Source organism: Dermacentor silvarum, chromosome 8 (assembly GCF_013339745.2).
Source record: "Dermacentor silvarum isolate Dsil-2018 chromosome 8, BIME_Dsil_1.4, whole genome shotgun sequence".
NCBI classification, from domain to species: Eukaryota; Metazoa; Arthropoda; class Arachnida; order Ixodida; family Ixodidae; genus Dermacentor; species Dermacentor silvarum.
This window is the reverse complement of record NC_051161.1, coordinates 61064690-61089572: the sequence shown is the minus strand read 5'-3', so window position 1 is coordinate 61089572 and position 24883 is coordinate 61064690. Positions and strand designations below refer to the sequence as shown.

At 48.9% G+C, this 24883-nt stretch overlaps 1 protein-coding gene across 1 annotated transcript; it reads left to right on the top strand.

The window, feature by feature from the left end:
- The first annotated feature begins 12702 nt into the window (after positions 1-12702).
- LOC119462160 (protein trapped in endoderm-1) lies at positions 12703-24485 on the top strand. The gene is made up of 3 exons (XM_037723505.2): positions 12703-12729; positions 14693-15057; positions 24206-24485. Exons 1-3 carry the CDS (start codon positions 12703-12705, stop codon positions 24483-24485), a joined length of 672 nt encoding a protein of 223 aa, XP_037579433.2.
- The last annotated feature ends 398 nt before the right edge of the window (positions 24486-24883 follow it).

Genomic DNA, 24883 nt, shown 5'->3' with positions numbered 1-24883 from the left:
ATGTACAGCTTGCCGCTGGCGCACTTGACGAGCCGGATGTGCGAGATTCTGGAGAGGCCGGAACCTGGTTTTCATCGTAATCCTCTTCGTCTGTAGTGTCCTCAAAAGGTTCGCTCGTTGCCAAGAGGTGCTGCCGATTACGGCGTAAGGTGTTACGGTCCTGTGTTTCCACAAAGAAGGAACGTGGTCCGGGTGATCCAAGCACCTTGGCTTTTCATGTCCATGCCGTCCCCATTATGCGAACGACGTCGTGGCAGCAAGGGGTCCGAAGTCCCGCATGGGTGTGCGCAGACGTCTCCCTTGCAGCAGCTCCCCTGGTGACCGGCCATCCTCCAGGGGACTTTCTGTAATTTAGGACGCCAAGCCAAAAGTTTTCATTCGGCTCCCTTTGTCTTTTTTTTTTTTTAGAATGCGCTTAATTATCTGTACACGTACCTTTCTAGGTAAGACCGTTTGACTGAGAGTACTCTGGGCTGGATGTAATATGCTTGAAATCATACTGCTGAGCAAATAGCTGAAATTAATTACTGGCAAACTGTGGGCCATTATCTCTACAAACTTCGATCGGTATTCCATAACGGAAAAATATGGCTCCCAATTTTTGTATCGCGGAACTGGCTGTGATATTAGGCAATAGTTTTACTTCCGGGAAGTTCGACATTGAGCCATAGGCACATATAATGTTGGCCGCCGTACCGAACAAATCAACACCAACACGGTACCAAGCATTATTAGTGGTTCTGACTGCTACTTATTCGCATAAGTCTGGCATACTGGACACTTGTGGATTAGCATTTCAATATCAAAATTTAGGTTTCGCCAGTTCACTAACTGTCTTGCTCGAGCTCTGCATTTTCCAATGCCGAGATGCCTTGCGTGAATAAGCTTTAATATCTCCAAGGGCATGCTACTTGGCAGTACAACCTTCGTTCCTTTCAAAATGATTCCTTTTACCACAGAGAGTTCGGAAGCAACCGGCTTTAGCGGATCTGCCACAGCACACCCCTTCGCAAGCTTTTGTAGTACCTGGTTGAGATATATGTCACGTTCGGTCTCACTTGCGCTTGCAAGTTCAGTTGATACCATACCTTACTTCCCACCATACCTTGAAGCGGTTTTTTTCACTTACGAGTACCGATACTATGGTGACTCCGTGAACTTCGACGTCACTTGTGGGCGAGGCTGTGTCATTTTCAGAAGCAGGTGCCCGGGAAAGCATGTGAGCCACGACCATCTGTTTTCCGGGGACAAAAGTAAAGGTGCAATCGTATTTCAACAACCGCAGAAAGAAACGTTGTCCTCTCGGTGGCATATCAGCAATGGCGTTTTTTTAGGTACGTCTATTAATGGGCAATGGTCGCTCCCAAGAATGAACGCGTGACCGTATACAAAGTCATAAAACTTGTCACATCGAAAATCCAACGCCAGTGATTCCTTTCGATTTGCGAATAGCGTTGCTCCGATTCACTTAGAGCTCTTGAAGCGTAAGCCACAGACCCTCAGGTACTTCCGTGACGTTGCAACATCGCCGAGCCGACACCGTACTGCGAAGTGTCTCATGTTATCTTTGTTTCTCTGCCGTGATCGAAAATTGCTAGAAGTGGCGATTTGCTAAGCTCTTCGTATATAGCCTCCCACTCGCTCTCATGATTTGGCGTCCAGTCAAAAACAACATCGTGTTTCAGCAACGAACGCAAAATAGAAGTGCGCTGGGAGAGCAATGGCACGTGCTTGCCAAAGTAGTTGACAACGCCGAATAGCCTCTGTACCGCTAGCTTGTTCTGCAGTGCTGGCATTTTCAGCAGAGCTTTGACCAAAGCAGAGTCAGGACGTGTGCCCGTGTTGCTGATAATGTCGCAAAGAAATAAAACTTCCTCAACGCCGCACAGGTATTTTGACGCGTTCAATGTTAGCCCTGCTTTTGTTGCTTCTCGTAGTCCGTTTCTTAGCTTGTCATCGTGTTCTACTCTGTAGCGCCCCAAATGAGCACATCGTCCACATAGACACGCACACCCGGCAAGCCGTCAAATATCTCATTAAGCGCCTTCTGAAACACTTCGCTTGCCGATGAAATGCCAAAAGGCAGTCGAAGAAACCGATAACGTCCAAAGGGAGCTGCGAACGTGCATATTGTCACGAGCAATGGCAAAGACAAAGACGTTGTAGTGGGGCTGGGTCAGAGGCTCTCTTGGCCGACTGAAACCTGCTTTGAACCTGTGCGCTCTGTGCTGTCTTGACTAGACAAGCGCTAGCCGTTTATTGGTAATTAAGTACTCTCCGTAACATCTTTTGGTGGAGGTTGCGGGCTCTATTCCACCCTGCCCTGGATCTTCGGAGCGGACGCCACGTTTCTCCCGCCTCCATGGCCGAAGACTACGCAATCATCGCAGCCCGCGCCCGCGGCTCCGGCAACCGTGGTCCTTTCGCATCCCCTCGACCCCGGCACATTTTGCGGCACGGACAACAATGACGTCGACGATTGGCTCCTATTGCACAAGCGCGTCAGCAAGCACCACAGGTGGGATGATACCCTAATGCTCGCCAACGTCATTTCCTATCTACGGGGCACGGCTGGCGTGTGGTTTAACACGCACGAAGAAGAACTTACAAGTTGGGACCTATGCAAGGAGAAGATGCACGCATTGTTTGGCCGATCGGCTGCTCGACAAATGACAGCCCGGCACGAGCTGGCGGCCAGAGCTCAGACGTCCACGGAATCGTACGTCGCATAGATCCAAGACGTACTAGCCTTGTGCCGCACAATTGACAAAGACATGCCAGAGGCGGACAAGGTTGGCAACGTGTTGAAAGGGATAGCTGACGATGCCTTTAACATGCTCATGTGTAAGCACTGCACCATGGTTGACTCCATCATCACAGAATGCCGGTGGTTTGAACAAGCAAAAAGCAGGCGGATTACTCAGCGCTTTAACTGACTCCCGAATACAGCTAGCTGTGACCTCCTCGTGCGAAGATCCCGTGACACCCCGTCCGTTCTCGCCGCCTAACAACTTGGCCAGGATTGTTCGCCAGGAGCTCGAAGCCATGGCTCTAGCCGCTTATCAGGCACTTGCTCACGACCATTTGGCGACAACATCCCTCATTCAGGCCGTCGTACGTCTGGAGGTTGCAAATATGGGCCTCCTATTTTGACAAGACACCAGTTACGCCCCTCCGCCCATGTGCGCTGCCGGTACTGCCACTGAACACCACACCGCCCCAATTGTTGCTGCTGCCGCTTCCGCTCCCCGGTTCACACCCCGCTACCGCAACCCTTCTGAGTGGAGGACGCCTGACGATCGACCAATCTGTTTTTCTTGCTCTCGCGTCGGCCACATTTCACGCCACTGCCGCAATCGCCACTGCTCGAGACGCTGACTGACCCGAGGGCCGCCGGTCCCTGAGCTACAGCACCTGAGCTGTGCCGAGCAGCGTTCCAGTCTGGCACAGATGTTGCTGTGCTAGACGCGGTCCTCACGTGCGACCGCGTCTAGCAGCTTTCTGAACTTAACTTTACATGTAACGAATTCAGGCACATCAAAATTCAAGGAGAAGACAAGACAGGAAGGTTGAGCGCGTCTGACACGTAACATAGTTTTGCTAGGGCTCGGAGTTCGTGAAGATGAGTACGTGACATAGTTCGAGTGCATAATAGCGGCCTACACTGGCTTCGTTAAGGCACACAACGGGGAACCTGTACTGCGAAACGAGCTTCCTGAAGTCGGCACTCTTAGATCGAATGTCATTTACATTCCACTGAAATACAGTTTTGTTTCGAAAAGAGTTCTCCATCTGGCGAGGAATTACGCTACGTTGTAAGCTATTTTTACAATACCAGCGGTTCTACCGAAAGAGCAGCGCTCACCTATGGAAGGTTGTTCGCCAAAGGAAACGCCCGCAGAATTGCTTTTAACGCAACAACGAGCAACGAGCACCATATGCTGCTGAGATTATTCCGGTTCATGTAAGACATGTAATCACGTGTTCATGTAGGAGCAAGTGCTTGTGGTTTCGAAGCTGGAACTCATGCTAGTAGTCAGCGACACTTGGCGATGCCTTTCCTTGGCTGGCTGTCTGGTTTGGTTGGCCTCTCATCTCATGTAAACCATTAGCCATCATCGTATACGTTGTCTTGCGCTCTTCAGATTGTCATGGAGCAGCTGCTTTCACTGGGTTGACAGCATCTAAGTTCGGAGGAGGCGAGTCTTGCTTCGGGGTCCGATAATGTAATATTTCTTGTCGCCTGAATAATGAAGCCGCTTGGTGCTTGGTACATCCGGCGTATGAAGCTGATGGTCTTCGTTGCAGTTGGCGCACTTGGGTTGATTTCTAGAGGCGCAGGCTTTATAAAGATGTGCTCCAGCGCAAATCTTGCATCGCAATTGGCCACGGCAGTACAAAGTAACTTGGCCGAATCGCTGGCAATTGTAGCAGCGAGTTGCAGGCCCTAAATATTCTTCTACTGGATGCCTTGATTCCGAGCAGAACGCGTGTTGGCGATAATTTTCTCCAGGCAAGAATTGTAGGATGATGCTCAAAACTGCATGTGGTTCCATTGCTCCATCTTTTCGCCTAAGCCATCTGGTTTGCCTCTCGACGCAAATGACGCCGCTCTCTTGTAAGCACTCAAGTAGTTGGTCTTCAGTGTATTGAATTGGAACATGTCTTATAAATTTCCCGATATTTTTTGTGTACGATGGTAGTACTTACGGTTCCACTGCAAGGCCTGCAACATAAGTCAACTCAGCCAGTCTCGTAGAGCGGTGTGTCGCGTCCTTCCCTTCAGTCATGTGTTCGACTTTGTGCGCTAAAAGAAGTTGTTACTTGTAGCAGGCAGCGAGGGACAACACATTCACGGAAAAATGACCTTCCCTCGTTACACAAAATGATTGTGTCTTATCTCTTGTCGTGCTAACAATCTCGTTGGCCAACTTGTTTGGGTTCGCTTTCCAGAACGACGATCCAGGGTCAAGGAGCTTGAAAACCACTAGCTTTCCCGCTTGGCGTGATTTCTTGTATGTGACCGTGGCAAACGATCTGCCTTCGGCTTCCATGCCGGTGGTTTCAACTATTGTGGCATCACTGTATGGCTCATGATCGTGCCCTCCTTGCAGAGTTCGTATCGAGGTTCGCATCCGTTGTCGCACATGGGTTGAAGTGGTCACTGCTGGTCGGCTGTACAGCGAGCGTCTGTTATTCTCAAGAAGCATTCATCTCTCCACCTTCATCGGGCAAGCGCTGGGAGTAACGGGGTCCCTTTTAAGTGTGTAAGCATTTCTATGCCTACCCAACGAGAAAACCCGTCCGTCCGTCCGTCCGTCCGTCCGTCCGTCCGTCCGTCAAGTACGTAATACCAATTGCTATAAGTAAATTAATGTGTAAGTAAAACACAATAAATTCGAAAGGAAAAACGCTGGTGGTGGTCAATGAGTAGTCGATGAGTTCATAAGGGTGATAAGAAGTGATGAGAGGTTAGGTGGGTCTTATCACGGTTGATAAGGGTTCGACGCGGATGGAAAAGGTGCAAAAGAGCCATAGACGCTTATAATGGTCGGATAAATTTTGATAAGGTTAATAAGCCCGATAAGGGTTGATAAGGGTAGTATAAGGTTGATAAGGACCGATAAGACTTGATAAGAGTCGCATCATGCAAGATAAGGTTGATAAGGACAAATAAGGGTTGATAAGGATAGGATATATTGCGATAAGGTTGATACCGACCGATAAGTGTTACTAAGGCTCGGATCGAGTCCGATAAGGTCAATAACTTCCGATAAAGTTGATAACGACCGATAAGGGTTGATAAATTTCTATACTAGTCGGATCAAGTTTCACAACATTGATAATGACACCGGACTGTGTGGAGATGATGAATTGGCACAAGGCTTACGCATACTTAGACGACTCCCAGAGGAGTTCCTGCGTGAATTTTTTTGCCAACTCCTTCAGTTGCCGTGCAAACCGCCGGTACGGCTTGGAGGCCAAAAAATTTTCCCGCCTCTGAGGCGGGAAGCCATCGACTGAATTTTGGCAACTGAGTGCTGAGGTCAGACGAAGAAACTTTCAAATTAAGACAAAAAAGCGGGTTCCTGGGGAGCTCACGTGCAGTGGTGACACACAGATCCCTTAAATTTATCCGATGTCGAGTGGAATTTAACCCACATCACGAACCCGTGTGACGTGGGAAAGCAACCCGACGTGCTAGCAGGCTGCTCCACAAATGCACTGGTTATGTGCCGCTTTTCAATGAACGCCTGCTGCGCCATGAATGCACCGAGTATGTGCCGCTCTTCATTGAACCTCTCGCCAGCTTGGGTCGCTGAGTATGTGCCACTGAGTGTGCGGCAAGCGGGGTAACCATTCTCAGCGTTCGCTGGCGCACCACGCTTCTCGTCTCGGAGGCCACGCGCGGTCTTCTCGAAAGCGTCACTAGATCGCGCCCGATGTCTCTATTCGATGTCCGATGTCTCTTTGTTCGATGGCAGCTGTCTCGCTCTGGGGCCGAAGTTTGCAGTGCAGCCGCAGATCACTGCAACGAAATTGCTGTCCATGGTGCGAAATTTTTCAAGTTTGGCTCCCGCGAGTGAGGTATGTATGTATGTATCGCAATTTTTAAGGAACGACTTGGCCGCAATGTGACGTTTTGTTGGGGACAAACCTGCTATCCTTCGGGCTCTGAGCAGTGGAGTCTGCGCCCACTTGGTGTGTGCACTGTGTGCAGAATTCACAGTCCTTTCTCATTCCACGCCTGATGTAATCCTTGCGACGTTTTGCAAGAGTGTCGTGCGATTGCAGACTGCGGAACAGTACGGGGTTCTCTTGTCCGCTATTGCTCAGCAACCCAGTTGTCGTTGAGGCAACCTATAGTCGTAGTTCATGATACCCTTCTACCGGATTGGTTCGCAACTAGCGCGCCAGTTAATACTACTAACGCCGTCCAACCGCCGTGGTTGCTTAGTGGTTATGGTGTTGGGCTGTTAAGCACGAGATCATGGGATAAAATCCTGGCCAAGGCGGCCTCATTTCGATGGGGGCCACATGCAGAAAACATCCGCGTCCTTAGATTTAGGTGCATCTTGAAGAACCCCAGGTGGTCGAAATTAATCTGGAGTACCCCGCTACGGCGTGCCACATAATCAGATGGTGGTTGTCGCACGTAAAACCAGATAATTTTATTTTCATTTTTAACGCCGACGCGAGTGCATATGACGTTGTGATTGAGCATTTGCCTTGTGTGAACAAAAATATGCTCGCGCCGCGCTGTGTGGGTTTTCTTACTGACAGACGAGCTCAGTTATCGGTGTTGAACGGTTCATCCGAGTCTGCTTTATACTTCCGCAGCGTATGCGTCTTGCCCTGTTTGCAAAAGACTGCAACGTATGCACAGGAGCCTTAAGCGATGCGACTACGCCCTACTCTACTGATGTTTGCGCTACAGAATCCGAGTTCTCAAGCCTGATTAGCAAGTCACTTTCCTCGCAGAAAGTCACCGCTGTCACCAACTTCAAGCAGCCGCAGTCTGTCTGGTAGCTGCGAAATTTCTTGTACTTCCGCCGCTTTGTTCCTAATTTTGCTGATAAGGCATATCCGCTGATTGACTTAATTGCTGTGAAAGAACGCACATTTCCACTGGACACCGGATTGTGAATCAGCATTTCCACAGCGGAAGTTTGTGCGAACTTCAGGGCCGGTGCTACGCCCTTTGCTTCCACAGAAGTTCATAACGATGCTAATAAAATCGGTCTCGGCGCAGTGCTCATTCAACGAGATGAAAATGCTGAATATGTCGTCGTATATGCAAACGGTTCGTTGAGCAAGGCAGAGTGCAACTATACAGCAACAGAACAAGAGTGTCTCGCAGTGGCTTTCGCCATTCATAAGTTTCGTCCATACGTCTGCGGCCGTCACTTCTTAGTCATCGCCGAACACCACGCTCTTAGCTGGTTGGTTAGCCTACGAGACCGTAGGCTAGTGCGATGGGCCTTGCATTTACAAGAGTTTGACTGCGGTATGCTACAAGAACGGTAACTGCTACGCTGACGGTGACTCCTATCGCGCGTTCCTCTACCGACGACTCAGCGTGCATGGTGCTGACAACTTCGATCAGTATCTTGCCGCTATTGACTCTTCGTTTTCTGATCTCCTGCATTCTGGACAGCACAGAATTACGACCGTGTCCTAGATAAATTTTTCGTTTCCGCTAATGAAAGTGGAAGCCAAAGCTGTTTTGGGGTTAACGACGATCTCTTTTACATGAAAAATTATTCCGGCCAAGGAGCCCGCCTGCTTCTCGTCGTTCCACAGACTTACGCTCCCACGCCTTTCGCGTCATGCGCGACGACGCAACCTGTGGCCATATGGGCTTCGCGAAAACGTTCTACCGCCATGCAGGAAAGGTTCTACTGGCTTAAGATTCGACACGACAGAGAAATATACGTTGCAGGTTGCAAGCAATGGCAACGTCATAGGCGCCCTCCGACTATGCCATCAGGAATTATTCATTTTGTGCCGCCTTATCATACTTCCTTTGAGAATGTTGGTGTCGACTTTCCAGGCCCGTTTCCACAATCACACAACGCCAACCGATGGGTAGTCGTATGCGTCGACCATCTGACGCGCAACGTAGAAACTGCGGCAATACCTGCTGCTACGGCCTTGCACGTATCGCAGTTCATGCTTCGCTTTGTAATTCTGCGCCATGATCCTCCACGCGTCCTCATCAGCGATCGGGGACGTAAATTCGTCGCTGACGTTGTCGAGGAGATCTTCCGTCTGTCTGCCCGCCAGTTTCGCCATGCCACTCCATATCAGCCACAGACCAACGGCCTCGTCGAACGCACGAATAAGACTAACGAACATGATATCCATCCATGTTGATTCTAAACGCAGAAACTGGAACGAAGTGCTACCTTACATCACTGACGCATACAACACCGCGAAGTATGAAACCACCGGGTACCTTCCATTAGATCTTCTCTATGCTCGCTCCCTTCGCAGCTATCTCGACACTATTCTTCCTTTCACAATGGATGTGGACACCTCGGTTGCTGCTCTATCTCTGCGTTTCTAATAAATTATATCTGCCCCTCGGTTGCTGAGTCACTATGCCGCTTAGAAGAAGGCCGTCGTAACGCCCGCCTACGCAGTCTGGCATCCCAACAGCGTTCAAAGACGTGCTACGACGTCCGCCATCAACACGTTTCTTACGCTATAAAGGTGACCTTGTGTGGCTGTGGACGCCGCTCCCCAAGCGCGGTTATTAACACAAGTTCTTGGCCCGCTACGCCGATCCGTTCGTCATTCTTGACTGCCTCAGCGACGTTGCGCGTATAGTACTGTCTCGTCCCACAAGTACTGGTCGCCGTTCAAGCAAGACGCAGTCGACTCACGTCGCGCGCCTGAAGTCTCACCACGATCGATCCTCTGACTGGCTCACCCAGTGGGCATCGTTCGCCAACGGGAAATTTAAGCGCGCTAACGCAAGGAAGAAGAGGAGGACGATGTTGGACTGCATTGCAAACGTTTCCGTAGATGGCCTTCCATGACCGAATATCTCCTATCCTGTAAATGAACGTCGCCCATCGTCACAATATTAAACTTATCCCGTTCGGCCCTGTGACAAATTTTGTCTTGTGAATATATGCTCTCCGTTCATCAAGTACAAAAACCTTCTTATTGGCCCTTTTGCCGCACTGCCGAAGGTCACCGTAGGACCTTCGCAATGAGCCATTTCGTCGTTACTTTGGTGGTGATATTAAAGGAATAGTGAGCGCAGGGTGTATCTGTCCGCGTTGGAGCTAGAGAAGCAGCGAGACTGCGGTCAGGTATCTGCAACCACTGTAACGACATTGAAAATGGTGTAAATCATAACAGTATCAGCGTTGTGGGCATTGAAGGGAAAGACTGCTCTCGCTATTGCTGGTACAGTTCTTAGACATACCTGTGATGAATAAATGACTAAAAAGCTGTGAAACGACTGAATAAAAAAGAGATAGAAGCGTTGCAGCTGACTCCCCGAATTATGCAGTAAGTAATCATTCAAAATTGTTAAGGTATAGCTGTTAAGGTAGTTGGAGACTGGGAGTTATTGAAATGGTTTGTGACCGTACCTATGCCCGAGATTTTTACGTCCCAAGAAGAAAATAAACATCATTATTTCCCTTTCATTGAACGTTATACAAAGGCCGCCTGAATCGCGCGTGTACATTTATGGAGTTAATGCTTCAGTTATCATTATAATCACCACAACCACCACCACCACCACCATCATCATCCCGTGCTCGCCAACCCCCTCTCCAAAAACTGAATACGCCCCTGGTTTGAGGTGTTTGTATGGTATAAATAATTTTAATTTTAATGAGGTGAGCCATTTCAAATATTTAGGTATTTGGCTAGCAAATGACCTTAACACATCGATACAGTAAAAGAAAGCATCCAACAGCTATTTTTTGAAGGACGCTGCATCTTTCTACTAACTCTATATGAATATACTAGACTATTAATATGTTATCTGACCAATGGTAGACTGCGAATCGGTCGTATGTGGCCCATACACTAATACAAACATTGTTAACGTGAAGGTGTACAGAAAAAAGCCATCCAATCTACTTGTAACACTTTCGTACGCGCATCAAGAACACATCTACTTGACAGATCTTAACTGCCACCTTAAACTAAGAAATCGCATGTCCTGACTAAAATTTATTTATCAGCCAATCAAAGCGATGTAAAAAATATACATAGAATATATTCAAATGTTTATCTGGTTACGCCACGAGACAAAGACATGACCACGGAACAATTATGATTCGTACAGCAAACAATTGTTTTAAGTATTTTTCCTTCCCCGAATTGTAAACAACTGGAATGCACTAAAAACAGTTAGGTCTTTTACTCTTCGTCTACATCAGTAACGGCGAAATTGGTGTGATATCGAGGTAATATTATAGCATTTTGTTGTTGAAATTGAGGTTTATTTCTCTCTTTGTTACAGAAAGAGGAACAAGAGCTAAAGGCCATGTGGCCTGACGGAGTTATGTGGTGTTTTAGTGTGTTCTTGACTCCTTCAATTTGTTCATTTTTTGTTTTCTGTTGCTTCTGTGTAAAGTAATTATCTATGTGTATTTCCACCTTGCTAAGAATAAACAAATAACACTGCACCTGCAGACTTCGCCCATGCAAGCACCTGCTAAGCACTCGCGTATCCATAGGATGAACATCACTGTCACAAACGTGGCTGAGTGGATGAGTGTAATTATACGAGAAAAAAACAGCAAGCAAGCAGAAGGTGGTGGTCTTCACTGTGGTTAAATGTTGTTTTGTCACAGCAAATGTGTTCCGAACCGAAGGAATCGCTGAAGTCTGCTTTCTTTCTCCCTCTCTTTTGTTTTGGTTTTGAGCGCCGATGAGCAATGATTGCACCAAACTCCGCCATTGCCTCGTTTTCAAAAAAAAAAAAAAAAAAAACATGCTTGCGTGAAAGCTCATACCAACAGTGCCGGAAATGTCGCATTAAGCATTGCACGCCGCAAGCGGATGATGGTGAATCTGTATATATGCATTGTGGCCATCTGCAAAAATCTACACGTGAATCACTGGGGACGTATGTGTCGCCGAGGGCATTGCTATAGTGTTTACGAAAGCGGCCGTCAACGCTGTATTCGACGCCCCTCGCTTTTGGAGCCGTCCGTTGGTTCGTCATGTACTACGTGAACACGACGAGACTGCTGAGCTGCAAAAAAACTCGCCACCGTCCAAGAGGCCTGCGAAAATGGTAAGACCACGCGTGCGTTTCCCATTGACTGAGGGACTGAGTGACGTTGACTGAATGAATGGTTTACTGATCAACCGGTAGATTGATTATAACGTCCCGAATGGACTGTGACTAAGGTCGTACGTATCCGGTATCCAGTCGTATCCACATTTCCGTGGAAGGCTAGCCTCCACTGCAGTGTGATGGCAATCGCAGTGTGGCAGCTAGACGTTCAAGAGACTAGAGAAGGCTAAACGCGCCGACCTTTTAGCGACTTGCTGCCTTGTTCAGCTGTCATTCTAGTTTCTTCTCGACAATCGACAAATATTTGAGAGTATATTACCGTTGACAGTGATCGTGAGATGGGTTCCGCCGATGTTTTGCATTATAATTTGAATTTAACTATTAAAACTAGCACATCCGCACTTCGGTAGTCTTTGTGAGAAAGACCATCGTGACAGCAGCGTTCAAGGCTGTGCGAATCGCGGGCCCACAGTGTCCATACTGGACGTGCATCATTCTTGCTCATAGGATGGTCTGAACGAGAATGGACTTGTGTGTCCTGCAGGCTGACAGCAACTTTCGAATCTAGCAGTGTGTCGACTCGTAGTCGAGGTATGACAATGGCCGTCGGCGTAGTATAAGGGCATGCAGGGCGCGCCTGCGGTAAAAAAAAAAAAAAAACGCTGATGTCGTCACGGATCAGTTTTCAGCGCGGAGCAGTGCAGGAAAAAAATAATTCTGATGTTATTCTGCAATCGTAAGTTCCCCGGTCAATCATGACGTCGTTCGAGATCACGGATAACGCGCTGAACCGTAAATATGGGAGACTCCAAGCTGACCCGGCATTGATTTGTTTATTCTTGTTTCGCTCAAATGGCGTTCAAGTTTGGACAGTGTGTTTCCGTAACTGGCGAGTAGATTTCTGGTGAAATTGCTTAAACGTGCTCATGCACAACATAGTAGCCATCAAGACGGTAATGAGGGCATGTAGGATTATTTTCACTTCAGCTTAATTTTACGCTAAATATCTCTTCACGCAGTCCGCATAGGAAGTACGACGACTGCACAAGCAACCTCAGGCGTAATTGCAACTGAGCCGCACAATGATTATTCTTTTTAAATGATCCAATCATTTCTGCACTTCTTTTGTTCTCATTTTTAACGCGAGAGCGTTAAGGGCCCCGTGTCGCAGAAAATCCGGCGCTGGAAACACAAACCCCTTTTCCAGCATTTCTACCATGCTACAGCGGCACGCCCGGGTATAGGTTACTTACAAAAACACCATCCAGATGGTCTCGCCTCCTCCGTTCGCCTCTTCGGCAGGTCAAACTTCTACTTAGCCTGCCTAATGCGTTTTGGACACTCGCCCGCCTCGGGGCAATTGCAAGCAATTATTAAAACAATAAAGAAATGTCCTAGGGCCTTCACATTTTGATATAAGACGGCATATATTGCCCCTGTAAAATTGTCTTACCAGCAATGCATTTTTGTTTAAAAGTGAAGCCGACTTTAAGGGGATCGGTGTAAGCTTTGTCTTTGTAAGCTGGCTTTCAAACGTTGTGTGTTGCAGTGAAGCCTACTCATAAAAATGCCATGCTAACGGCGCCCGATAACGCCATCGCGTTCCACTCTTAAAGGCGAGGCTTAAGCGACCTCCAATTTTTAAGCGGTTCAGTTCATTCGTCGCAACAATCATTGCGTGACCGTGGAGAAGCACATCGATGGGGAAAAGGAGTATAAGGAAGAGAGAGAGAGGGGGGGGGGGTTCTGGCGGCACTTTGTGAAGGCAGGTGGGGTTCCCCAAGGCCAGAAAATTTTGGAACCCCTGGTCTGATGGGTGGAGCATTCTGCGGTAACCAAGTTTGTAACCAAGCATCGGGCCAACTTGGGTCAGTGCGTATGTGACACTGGCTATGCGTCGATCTTCAATGAGCCTCTTTCACGCCAGCTTAATTGGGTCACTGGGTATGGGCGAGTGGGTGTGTGTCACTCCTCAGTGACAAAAAAAGTATTTCCAATTTATCCGGTGTCAAGCGGAATCTAAGCCACTTCATATACAAGGTGGCCCAGGTAGCCTGCGCCAAATTTTAAAAATATGCGAGTGCCGCTTAGTTGGACAGAAACAAGGTGATGTTGTTGGCCGCCGCTTGGAGCAAGTTAGATTATTTCTTGGTATTTCGCCTCATGACATAGTTACTTATTCACTAATCAACTTTAATAAATTGAAAACTGCCGCGCGACTAGTCACGCGGACCTTTTTTTCCCACAGACTTTCTTTCAGGCTTGTAAAAAAACTTACGTAGCAGGTCTATATAGAGTGACAGAAAGATGGATCGGAAATTTTTCGTGATGGCCTACAATTATCTCCTCGACAACATTGCTCTGATTATAATATTTGAGAAGTTGATTAATAATGACAGGTTACGCAATCAGGCGAAATACAAAATATATAGCCTGACTTGTTCCAAGCGCAAGTTATGTCCGCCTCTCTGTATAATCCAGCACAAGGACTATAGAATTATGTTACCTGCAACAGGAGATTTAAAAAAATTCCGGCAAAATAAAAATGATGGCTCCGTTCCAAATTGGTTGTGCGGCTATTAGTGCAGGTTTTTTTTTTTTTTTCGTTACAATCAGTGATGTGCTTAAAACGGATCCCTTGTCAGTTATAGCTAGCTGCCCCCCTTTTTTTTTTGCACTAGTCACTATAGCCGTGGTAGCTAATTATGCAGAAATAAATCTTCCTGCTGTAAATATTTGCCGCCGCATTTAACTATTCGATATTAGATGCGATATACGATTCTTACCATTCGTAGTCGATTCGTATTCAAGAAATTTGGTATTAGCCCAACTCTGTACTTTCAGTTTAAATTGAATTGGTGTTTGTCTTTAGTGGCCCTTTAATTGCCGCGTGCATTGCTTCATTACCTTCCAAAGGAGAACGTCACCTCGACCACGGCGGGGACGTGCCCGGTGGACGACGCTCTCGAGTACCCTCGCGACCTTTCTTACATCGCGGGTGCCTGCTGTGCGCTATTCGTGCTTCTGGGTGTGCCGGGCAACTTGCTCACGCTGGTGTCGCTGGGCCGAAACCGGCGGCTGCGCGGCCCGACCACGGCGTTCGTGCTGAGCCTGTGCTGCGCCGACCTGCTCTTCTGCGCCGTCAACCTGCCGCTGACGGCGACGCGCTACTTCCGCCGCTGCTGGATGTTCGGCGACGACATGTGCGTCGTTTTCGGCTTCTTCTTCTATGGGAACGTGGCCACATCCATATTCTCGATGACCGGCATCTCCGTCAGCAGGTGGGCTTGCGCTTGTTTATTGAGAGATGATGTATAGATGAGAACTCTGCCGGCACTTACATATAATTTCCTAAATGCTACTCCACTTAAGGAAAGATATTGGACACCGAAAGACCTTAGGAGGAGGAGTACGGAAAAAAAGTCACAGGCCTGCGCGGCACACGCAGCACAGTGGAGCGGCTCAAGAGTAGCTCCAATTGCGGCACCACGCACAACAGTGTCTTCGCGGCAAAGTCTCTTCGCCACGTTTTGACGAGAACGATCTCAACTGTCCGCCCGGTGTCGACGGCGAGCTGTGGCTTGTAATGCTCACCGCACATCTGTCTGCTGAGCCCGATGATGCCTGGTTGTAGCCGCGCACGTAGCTCTACGATTCGCTTCTTCGGCAGCGGATCGTACCTTGCGTGGAGACGCCATAACATGTACAGAATATGTATCCAGAATACGTGGCGCACATCTCACACCCCTTGACCCGTGGCACGGTATGTCGTTGTTGTTGTTGTTGATGATGATGATGACGATTGTTTATTGGAATCTTCAAAACTGTGACAAATAGTCACCTAGCCTGCTTGAGTTAGCGAGGTCCAGTTACATGCAGCAAGCAACTGCTATATGCAACTTCCATGTCGGGCACGCTGCGTTTGCAGGCGCCTTAACTAGATGGCACCACCATACTGGCGGAGGCTCGGGATCGCATTGATTGCGCGCTAGGCCGCGTTTATTGGGCATTTTTTTCGCTGCATGATAGCAAGCGCTTGCGTGGCTCAGTGATAGAGTGTCTGACTCTGGCGCAGCGGGCCCGGGTTCAATCCCGGTGGGAACCGGGTACTTTTTTTTTTCGCATTTCGAGCGATAGCGGTTACGGACACCGGCACGGTCGGACCGTATAGTACTCGATATCGGTGTGTGGAGGCGGCGGCGGCGGACACCATCGCGAACCGAAGTGGCTATTGGAATAGCCCATAACAGCTTACGCTGTGAAAGAAAGAGTAAGGGCATGTCAGCACCGGCCTAGTGAGAGAGAGGACCGGCAAAAGCCGGCGACGTTTCCGCGTACAGCGATTCCGCGCTGTTAAATTAAGACAGACCAAATTCAGCGGACCAGCATGACGTGGCGCAGTGAACTGCACTGCTTCGTCCTTGTGAGCGGCATGATTGGGCGGCATTGAGCCTTGTTCCCGGAATTTGATGCGTCGTGTGAATCCAGCTTAAATGTCGCCGCTTTCGTCGCTTCTGTACGTCGCTCTCACTACGTGCCTTCAAGATGTGTTTCCGGGCGGTAAGGTTTACCGGGGGGATATACCCTGCTTCTAGGTGACCAACGCCCTGCGAGCAACGCTTAATTTTCTTGCCATTTGGCTTTGCGCCAGAGAAATATCGCGTATCATAACCTTTTATTGCGACAGCAATTATAAGAACACTGCAAGTGAACTTTCGTCGTCGGCGTCGGTGTTGCAGTGAGATGCTCCAAATATATTTAGCTATATGTATGCTATGTAGCATGCCATGCTATATGCCATACTGTCTGTGCGGGTTATAGTGCTACACTATTCTACCACCAAAATTGCCCATGCCAGGTCTTACGTTCTTGACTAAATTATTCCTCAGAACTTTGAGAATGGCAGCCCGCAAACAAACTTCATGAAACATAACGCTCACAACACATGCCTTTTATCCTAAATCTTCTGTCTGTTAAGCACTTGAAGTGCAAAACAACATCAGTGCTCAAACCTGAAAGTGATGTAATTTTACTGGCGCGGCTCTTTACGGGCTGCGTAGTGGCGCCTTTGTGATGTCATGCAGGCCCAACACGGCGTGTCAAAGCTTTTAAGGGTGCCTGAAATTTTGGCGCACCCGTGTATATTGCGTCCGCGTTAGTCGAACACGCGTATAGTTAGAACACCGTACGAGAATTTCAAGCGTAACGCTACACCTTCCTATTGCAATCAGGGCTTCGCTCTTCGGGCGAAACTGCCAATTTCTTTCGGAGCGCCGATATTTGTATACGACGCACAAGCGTATAGACGTGATCCTTATATCGCGATAACAATTATCTGGATACTGCAGGCGCATTTCCGCCGTCGGCGTCTCCATGATGTTCCGTTTAAAGTGAAAGACCGATAATATCGTAGCCGCGCGCCGTATATGCTGTGTGTGCGAGTGAACGCGTGCGATCTTGCGCGCGAGGAAGGAAGACGGGGAGGAAGCGCACCGTCTTCCATCGCGCGCAAGGCACCGGGGGGCGCTCTACTGCGGCGGCGGCGGCTGCGTAGGCGCGGCTGAGCGCGGCCGTCCGGGCCTTAACTTGAAAGCGATTTGTGATGGGGACATAGCCTAGGTCGAGGACCAATAGCTTCGTGTGCGCTGTGTTGTCGCCGCTTAGTTCGTGCTCAAATGAGAGGCAGCACGTAGGCCAATTCGCTCGCTGTTGCTGCAATTGCGCTTCTTTACGCGACCGTTTTGACAGCGAGTGTCCGCAGTTATCGAGTGAGATGAGTTCGTGTTTGCCAGTACGCGCGTGACACCATGCTTAATTACCCGCCGGGATGGCTCATTCAGCTAAGGCGTTGCGCTGCTGAGCACGAGGTCGCGGGATCGAATCTCGGCCGTGGCGGCCGCATTTCGATGGAGGCGAAATGCAAAAACGCCCGTATGCTTGCGTTGTAGTGCACGTTAAAGAGCCCCAGGTGGTCAAAATGAATCCGGAGCCCTCCACTACGGCGTGCCTCATAATCGGAACTGGTTTTGCCACGTAAAACCCCAGAATGAAGAAGATGAACACCATGCTTAATTTAGCTACTTAGCGAATGTTTGCAAGTTTATACGGCCAATAAAACTACTCTCCTTACTTCGTATAGGTGCCTAGTAATTTGCTATCGCGATCGATTCTTTGCCTTTCGGGAGAAACTGCGACTTTTCTTTTTTTAATGAAGGTGCGCGGATGAAACACGATATAGCGAACACCGTTTATCTGTCGCACCTATCCTCAAGCTGCAAAACGAGCTATGGAAAGTTGCTCAAAAGCACGCGAGTTGCATACTAAGCTGGACACCTCTCACCTTAATCTCATCATCTTGCGAAACGATTCCCGCTACACCAAGATCAAGCACAACGTCAATCCGAGGACTGGCAAACGATATGCGACAACGTCGCAATTTTGCAAGCTGCAGGCGAAATATTTGTTCGAGGGGCAAAAATTTGTCCTAGAACGATCACGCTCGCTGTCTGGTTTTCCGCCCGCCATGACCGCTCCGCGAGGTCTTCGCTGCTTCACTGTCAATGTGAACGTGTCTTGAAGATGAAAAACAAAATTGTCTGTGCATCCATCCATCCTTTAGAGATGCGTGGCAGCTTTAATTACTATTCGCAATGCATCTTATATTTGTTGCGTAATTGTTGATTATATGTTTTATATAATGATTATTATAAAAGGCAGGAAATAGCAAATAGCATACACCCTGTGACTCAAGTTGGCGTGAAAAAGGTTCATTGAAGAGTTCGCGTGACAGAGAATCGTTGAAAAGCGGCACTTACCTATTGTCACATATCCAGTAACCGAAGTTGGCGTCGCTTTGCTCGTTGGATATACTGACAAGTGTGCTAATGCATTGCAGCAGTACCTGCATCAATCAGGACTGCGTGAACTTTTTTAATGCGTTGGCATTCCTAGGGTACTTCACGCACTATCCGGGGGCTAGCTATCTGTGTATGTATCTAACCGTTTCGCCGCCCACCAGAGTCACAGGTTGAATGGGTAGCCCATCGGGCTACCGTGCTGCGGGAACAAGGTCCGAAACCAACCGTCGGACCAAATTGGGTCACTGAGTATGTGGCAATGTGTACATATGCGCCACTCTTCAAAGAACATCTTTCACGCCGACATGGGTCACTGTAGATGCGGGACTGGATGGGTACCACTGTTCAATGACTCTTCGACGCCGACTTGGAGCATGGAGTATGCGCCACTCGGTCTATGCCGCTGTTCAATGAACGTCTTTGACGCCAACTTGGGTAACTAGGTATGTGCCCCTGGGAATGTGCCGCTCTATAATGACGGAAAACATCCTTCATATTTCTTCGGTGTTGGGCGGAAACGAACCCATGGCGCAAGGGTTCCTCAAGGACAGCCACCCGACACTTTACTAGGCTGCGACACTATTGAAATGAATGCTGGGGTTTTACATGCCAAAACCACGATTTGATTATGAGGCACGCTGTAGTGGGGGACTCCGAATTAATTTTCACCACAGGGGATCTTAAACGTGACCCCAATGCACGGGCCTTTTTGCATTTATTCCCCACCTAAATGCGGCCGCTGCGGCCGGCATTTGATCCCTCGACCTCGGGCTTCGCAGCGCCACACCATAGCCTTAGCTAAGCCACCGCGGCGGGTCAAGCTGCATTGCGTTATGTACCTCGTTTCCACGAACGTCTTTCACGCCAGCCCTTTCGCGAGCTGCGCCATGAATGCACCGGGTATGTGCCGCTCTTCAGTAAACCTGTCGCCAACTTGGGTCACGGAGTATGTGCCACTAGGTGTGCGGCAAGCGAGCGAACAATTCTCAGCGTTCGCATCTTCTCGTCTCGGAGGTCACGCGCAGACTTCTCGGAAGCTCCACTAGATGGCGCTGCCTGTCCAGAAAGAAGCGCGAGTGAGGAGCCCGGCTGCCGCATGATGCGTTTCTCAGCGCTCGCACGCACCGACGTGCCGTGCATTTCGGAGGCCACGTGCAGGCTTCGAGGCGTCGGTGCTAGATGGTGCCGATGTTCTTATGGAAGCGCTAAAGAGGAATCTCGCAGCAGTACACGCCTCATACATAATTCGTTTCGACGGTGGCAATACATTGTCTCGCTATATTGACTCAATGCTAAATGCATTACCGTCAACAAGAGTGGCGATGTGGGCTTGTTGGTTGTTCATACTGAAACCAGTGATTTATAACGGAGGCAAAAAACAAGGACACGAGAAGGCACAAAAGAATACACGCACGTAGTGCTACTAAGAACAGCAGCCTTTACTTTCATAAACAAGCCATACTGTGATGAGATGGACTTTCAGACATTGCGTTAACGCCGAGTTGACTCCAAGGACTGAAACCCGTTCACCACTGCGTTCGTAGGAGTGAACCTTGCACGTGTTAGTTTGCACGCGCTCGAGCGTGGAAAGACGAGGTAGCCAGTGTTACTTCAACACCGCGCTACTTCAACCTCGTCCCCACTGGCACATACCCGCGGCTTCGTATGAAGTCGTACTATGAAGACTGACAAGACTGCGCAGTTTTTTTAGATGCGAAGCAGCTTGTGGCGGGGGCTTTGTCCGTCCCTCCGTCCCGCGGCGTCCCACACCCCCACAGCGCATGCGCGTCCCCGCCCCCTCTCCTCTCCTACGCTCCCCCTTCCTCTCCTCTAGGAACCCGGAGCGGCGCGCACGACACGTGGTGCGACAGCCGTATACTCCGCTGGGGGCGCCACGGTAGTTCCGCGGTATGAAAATGACGGAGCGCGCGCGCCTCATTCTCTCTCCTGTGCAGCGCCGCGATGAGCGCTCGGGCCGCTGCCGCGAAACCATCTCACGCTCAAGCTAACCATCTCCGCGCTGCTTCGCATCCACACATGGTTCCCTTTAGCGGGAGATGTAGTATTTTTTCTTTATCGCAGTTTGCCAAGCCTCTGTTATCGGGACGATGATTTGTTTTGTTTTTTTCTACTGGGGGAGCCAATGGAACAACTATATTGCCGCGGGTATGTGCCAGTGGGGACAAGGTTGAAGTAGCGCGGGTTTTTAGGTTAAGCGTGGAGACGAAGAAGACGTTGTTGGTTTTGTTGATGACTGATAAGGTGCTTTTGTTGGTGCTGCTCCGCGTCCTCGTCGATCTCACTTCGTTGCAATATTCTTTATGCTTCTCTTGACTAGTTTCGAATGGCTGGAACAAAGTAGAAGAAGGGCTTTCTTCGTCCGAGGGTTATAGCACCAGGACAGCCGGTGGTCGAAGCATGCGAACTTCAAATCAAGAAATCTGAAATTTCATATACCGGCCGCCCAACTCTGACTTCAAGGGGATGAAGACTGTGAAGACACATATTTAAATCTGCAGCACGCTCCTCTCGGAAACGTTCAAACGTTCAGTCAATAAACGCTATAAAATCGTCCACATTCCTAAACCCTTTTCGTACATTTGGTCCTTCGAAACGATTTCGCAAGCCTCTGTCTAGCTGATCTAAAGATAAATTGCTTAACACAGCAGCTAGGCGGGACCCAATGCAAACCCCCCATTTTTACAGGAATACACCTTTGTTCCACTGGTTGAAAGTTGAAGATACGCAAAATTTCAACATATCTAAAAAATTTTGGCCGAAATGACAGCTACATTAGCAAGCTTAAGCACTCCGAACTCGTCTGTGCTATTTTCGACGCATTTTAACAGGTAAAATGAGGGAGCACATAGCACAAGTCCTTGACGTTGACTGAGAAGCCTCTCAACCCCTTGTCGTCGTGAGAGAGAGAGAGAAACTTTAATGAATAAAACAAAATTTGAGGTCCCATGGTTGGGGCCCCTAGTCAGGGCTCCACTGACACGAGCGGCTCGCTGGGCTTGGTGCTATCACAAAGTCTTAAAATATAGTTAGAACATTTTACTAAAAACAGATCTCTGATCTCAAGAGATTTAGCTTGTCCAATAAATACGTGGCAATTTCGTTCTGCCAAGCGTCATTGTCAGAAATAATTACTCTGAAAAAAAAAAGGGGGGGGGGGGTTGCAGTGTGTAGTGTGAATCCGGTGAAGGAGATGAGCGGTTGGAGAAGTCTTGGAAGGGGCGGGGGAGAAGCAGGTTCATAATATGTGTTGAGTATTGGTACGTTCTCCAGAGTGCATGCAAGTGAGCTCTAGACTTGCGAGTTCATTTGTCCACCGGTGGACGTGAGTAAACCAGAGCGACCACAGTTTGGAAACCTTGGTTGAATCGATTGATATCTACGGAGCGCCATGTGTGAGATCACGTGAGCAGTGACCTTTGCAATATTGCACCTGTGCATCAGCACAGATAGTCTTTCAAGTCCCGCACGTTTCACAGTGGATTTTCCCTCTTTCTCTTTAAATTTTCCTTCCCCTTACCCCAGTGCAGAGTAGCCAACCAGGCTCTGTCCTGGTGAACCTCCCAGCGTGGTCTGGGAGGTTCACCAGGACAGACACCAGGAGGTTTTGTGGTCTACGCAGTGTGCGTAAGACCATTGAAGCATGAAGTAAGTATGTAGATAAATTCCCTGCATTTCACGCTCACGCCTTGTGTCTCGCATAATTTTCTCTTTGCAGGAATTAGAGACATTAATGAGAAAAAAAAAACACTAAACGAATATGGACACTGGTATTGCTGTTCGTTTAAAACTTGGCGGTTATCCGGCGGGGAAGGATTCATCACTAGGGAGAAACTGAAGAAGCTAATTCCTTTAAAGCTCGCTCTCGAACCGCGGCGACTAAGCAGTCATAACGACGTCACTTACTTGGTGGTATTTGCGCCAGTCATTTCGTGCAGTGAAACCCTATAAAAGTTGCCAGGATGACCTTTTTATTTTATGCTTAAATGAGCACCCGTTGTCTACATACAAAATGTTAATTACGTAGTTTTTGCCAGTGTCTAGGGATCTGAGATGGTCCAGGAACTGAGCTGGTGCCGCAAGACTGGTATCGTCTGGCACCGTCACCAGAAATTGGCATTGAGATTTTTCTGGCATACCATAGTTTTGCTCACTGGTGAGTCTATTATGTTCTCATTTCTATATATAAAGGTATTAATCGTCTTCGGGTCAAGTTTAACTATTGCAGTGACGCTACTGCTGAGGTCGTGGGCTTCAAGGACGCAAATTAGCGGTGGGACATTTATTTAAAAAAAATGTGGTTGATCCCTCTTATATAGGAATCGGTATAGAACACGAAAGTGAAACGTGTCTTCACAGAAGTAGTGTAATGTTTATTGCACATTGATATATAATGTCTATTGGTGTTTTGTGGCTAAAGCGCCCTTAGGCGTTGATGCACCCACGCTGACGCCTGGTGGCACGTCTCCTCCATCACGACTACCAACGTCGATGACCATGAGCAACCGTCGTGCATATGGAAGCTGCACTACGCTGCACACGCTAGCACAACGCGAAAGACGAAGCACGTAACTGACACACTAATACAACGCGCAAGACAAAGCACGTAACTGAATCGTCACCGAGTCAAATCAGCGCGTACAGCGCGTCGTAATTGCAGCCTCCGCGATCAACTTCAGAAACATTTTCAGAGCTAATTGCGGAGGCCACGCTCCGCTGTGCTGAGTACGGTGAACGCCACCTAGGTGGCGTTGGTAGTGCTTCTTGATGCCAGCGTCCCTTCGAATGCTGGCATCGAGGCGTCGTAGTGCTGAGACCACCGAAGCGTTCACTGTCGGTGCGCGTTAGTACAGTGTACACTGTAGCGTTAGTGTCATAATGCAGTACTTTTCTTTTCTGCTCGTAGGCGGCGGCACCGCCCCGAGCAAGAGCGCGGGTACACGGAGGAGTGTTAGATATATAAGGCGCGTCTGTGTAGCTCTCTGCAAATGCGTTTGTGGCGCAATGGGTTAAACGCTCGGCGATCTATCGTCGCGGACCGAGAGGTCGTGGGTTCGATTTCCAAATTTTGCATGTTTGTGGAACTTTTTCTTCTGGTTTCTTTCTTTGTATTATGTTCTATGACGTATTTCCGTGACGGAAATACGTCAGTGAAGTCTTGGTGGACCCCGGCATAAAACACTTTCGTGTTAAAAGCGGCAGCTTAACGCAAAAACACTAAGTGACAGGAATAACCGTACAACCTGCTGAGCCCACAGTTCATCCCAAAGCCTATCCGCGGTAACTTTCTGCGGCCGCACAACGTCCATGTCTCACTCGTCAGCTGCCTGTGCCACCCCAGTCTTCCAACGCGCTCGCCTTGATACGCGCTCACTCATAGCGATATCTTCCAAAAAATACTCAGCATCGTCTGGGAAATACTGAATGATCATAGAGTGCCTGAAATGACACTATAGATGGCGCCGCAGCGCTCTGAGAATCCTACAGTTAATATTTCTCCTTAGTGCTCCTTTACGGTTTCCTGTGATAGTCCTTTTTTTTTTTTATCTTTCAGGGGCGTGCTGGTGAGCTCGCGTCGTCGGCACGACCGCTTGTTCTCTGGGCGGCGCACGGTGGTGGCGGTCATCTCGTGCTGGCTTCTTGGTTTCGGCGTGCTGTTGCCCGTGCTGCTCGGCTGGTGGGGCCGCTTCGGGCTTCACAGGCCGACCTTCTCGTGCACCGTGCTGAGCAAGGACGGCCGCTCGCCCAAGATATTCCTGTTCGCCTTAGCCTTCCTGGTGCCCTGCATGGGAATCATAGCGTCTTACGGGCGCATCTACTACAAGGTAACGTAACCCCTCCTCCTCCCCCCTCACTCGGTAGCGCCACATTCAGCGAAAGACAGTCCGGCAAAGCAGTGTTGTGCAGTCGATTTCGGTTGCCCATGAAGTCGTCACAAAGAAGTCGCCGGGCTTTATCAACAGGTCCTATGGCCAATGACATGCCAGGAACTCGGAGGCCTGTCAAAGGGAGACCTTTTGTTCACGCGAAAACGAGTCACGTTTACTTATGATCTTTGCTATACTTTGCATTGCTCAGAGGCTGTAGTGCAGTGAACCTTTGACGTTCGTGAGGTCTCATAATCTCTATGGTAGTCCTCTTTGAATGGCCTCAAAATTACTCTGCTTGTGCTGGGATCTGCGTTCTTGGCCACCCCTGCCAATCTTGGCTTTTTCTACTCGTTCTGGGCGTG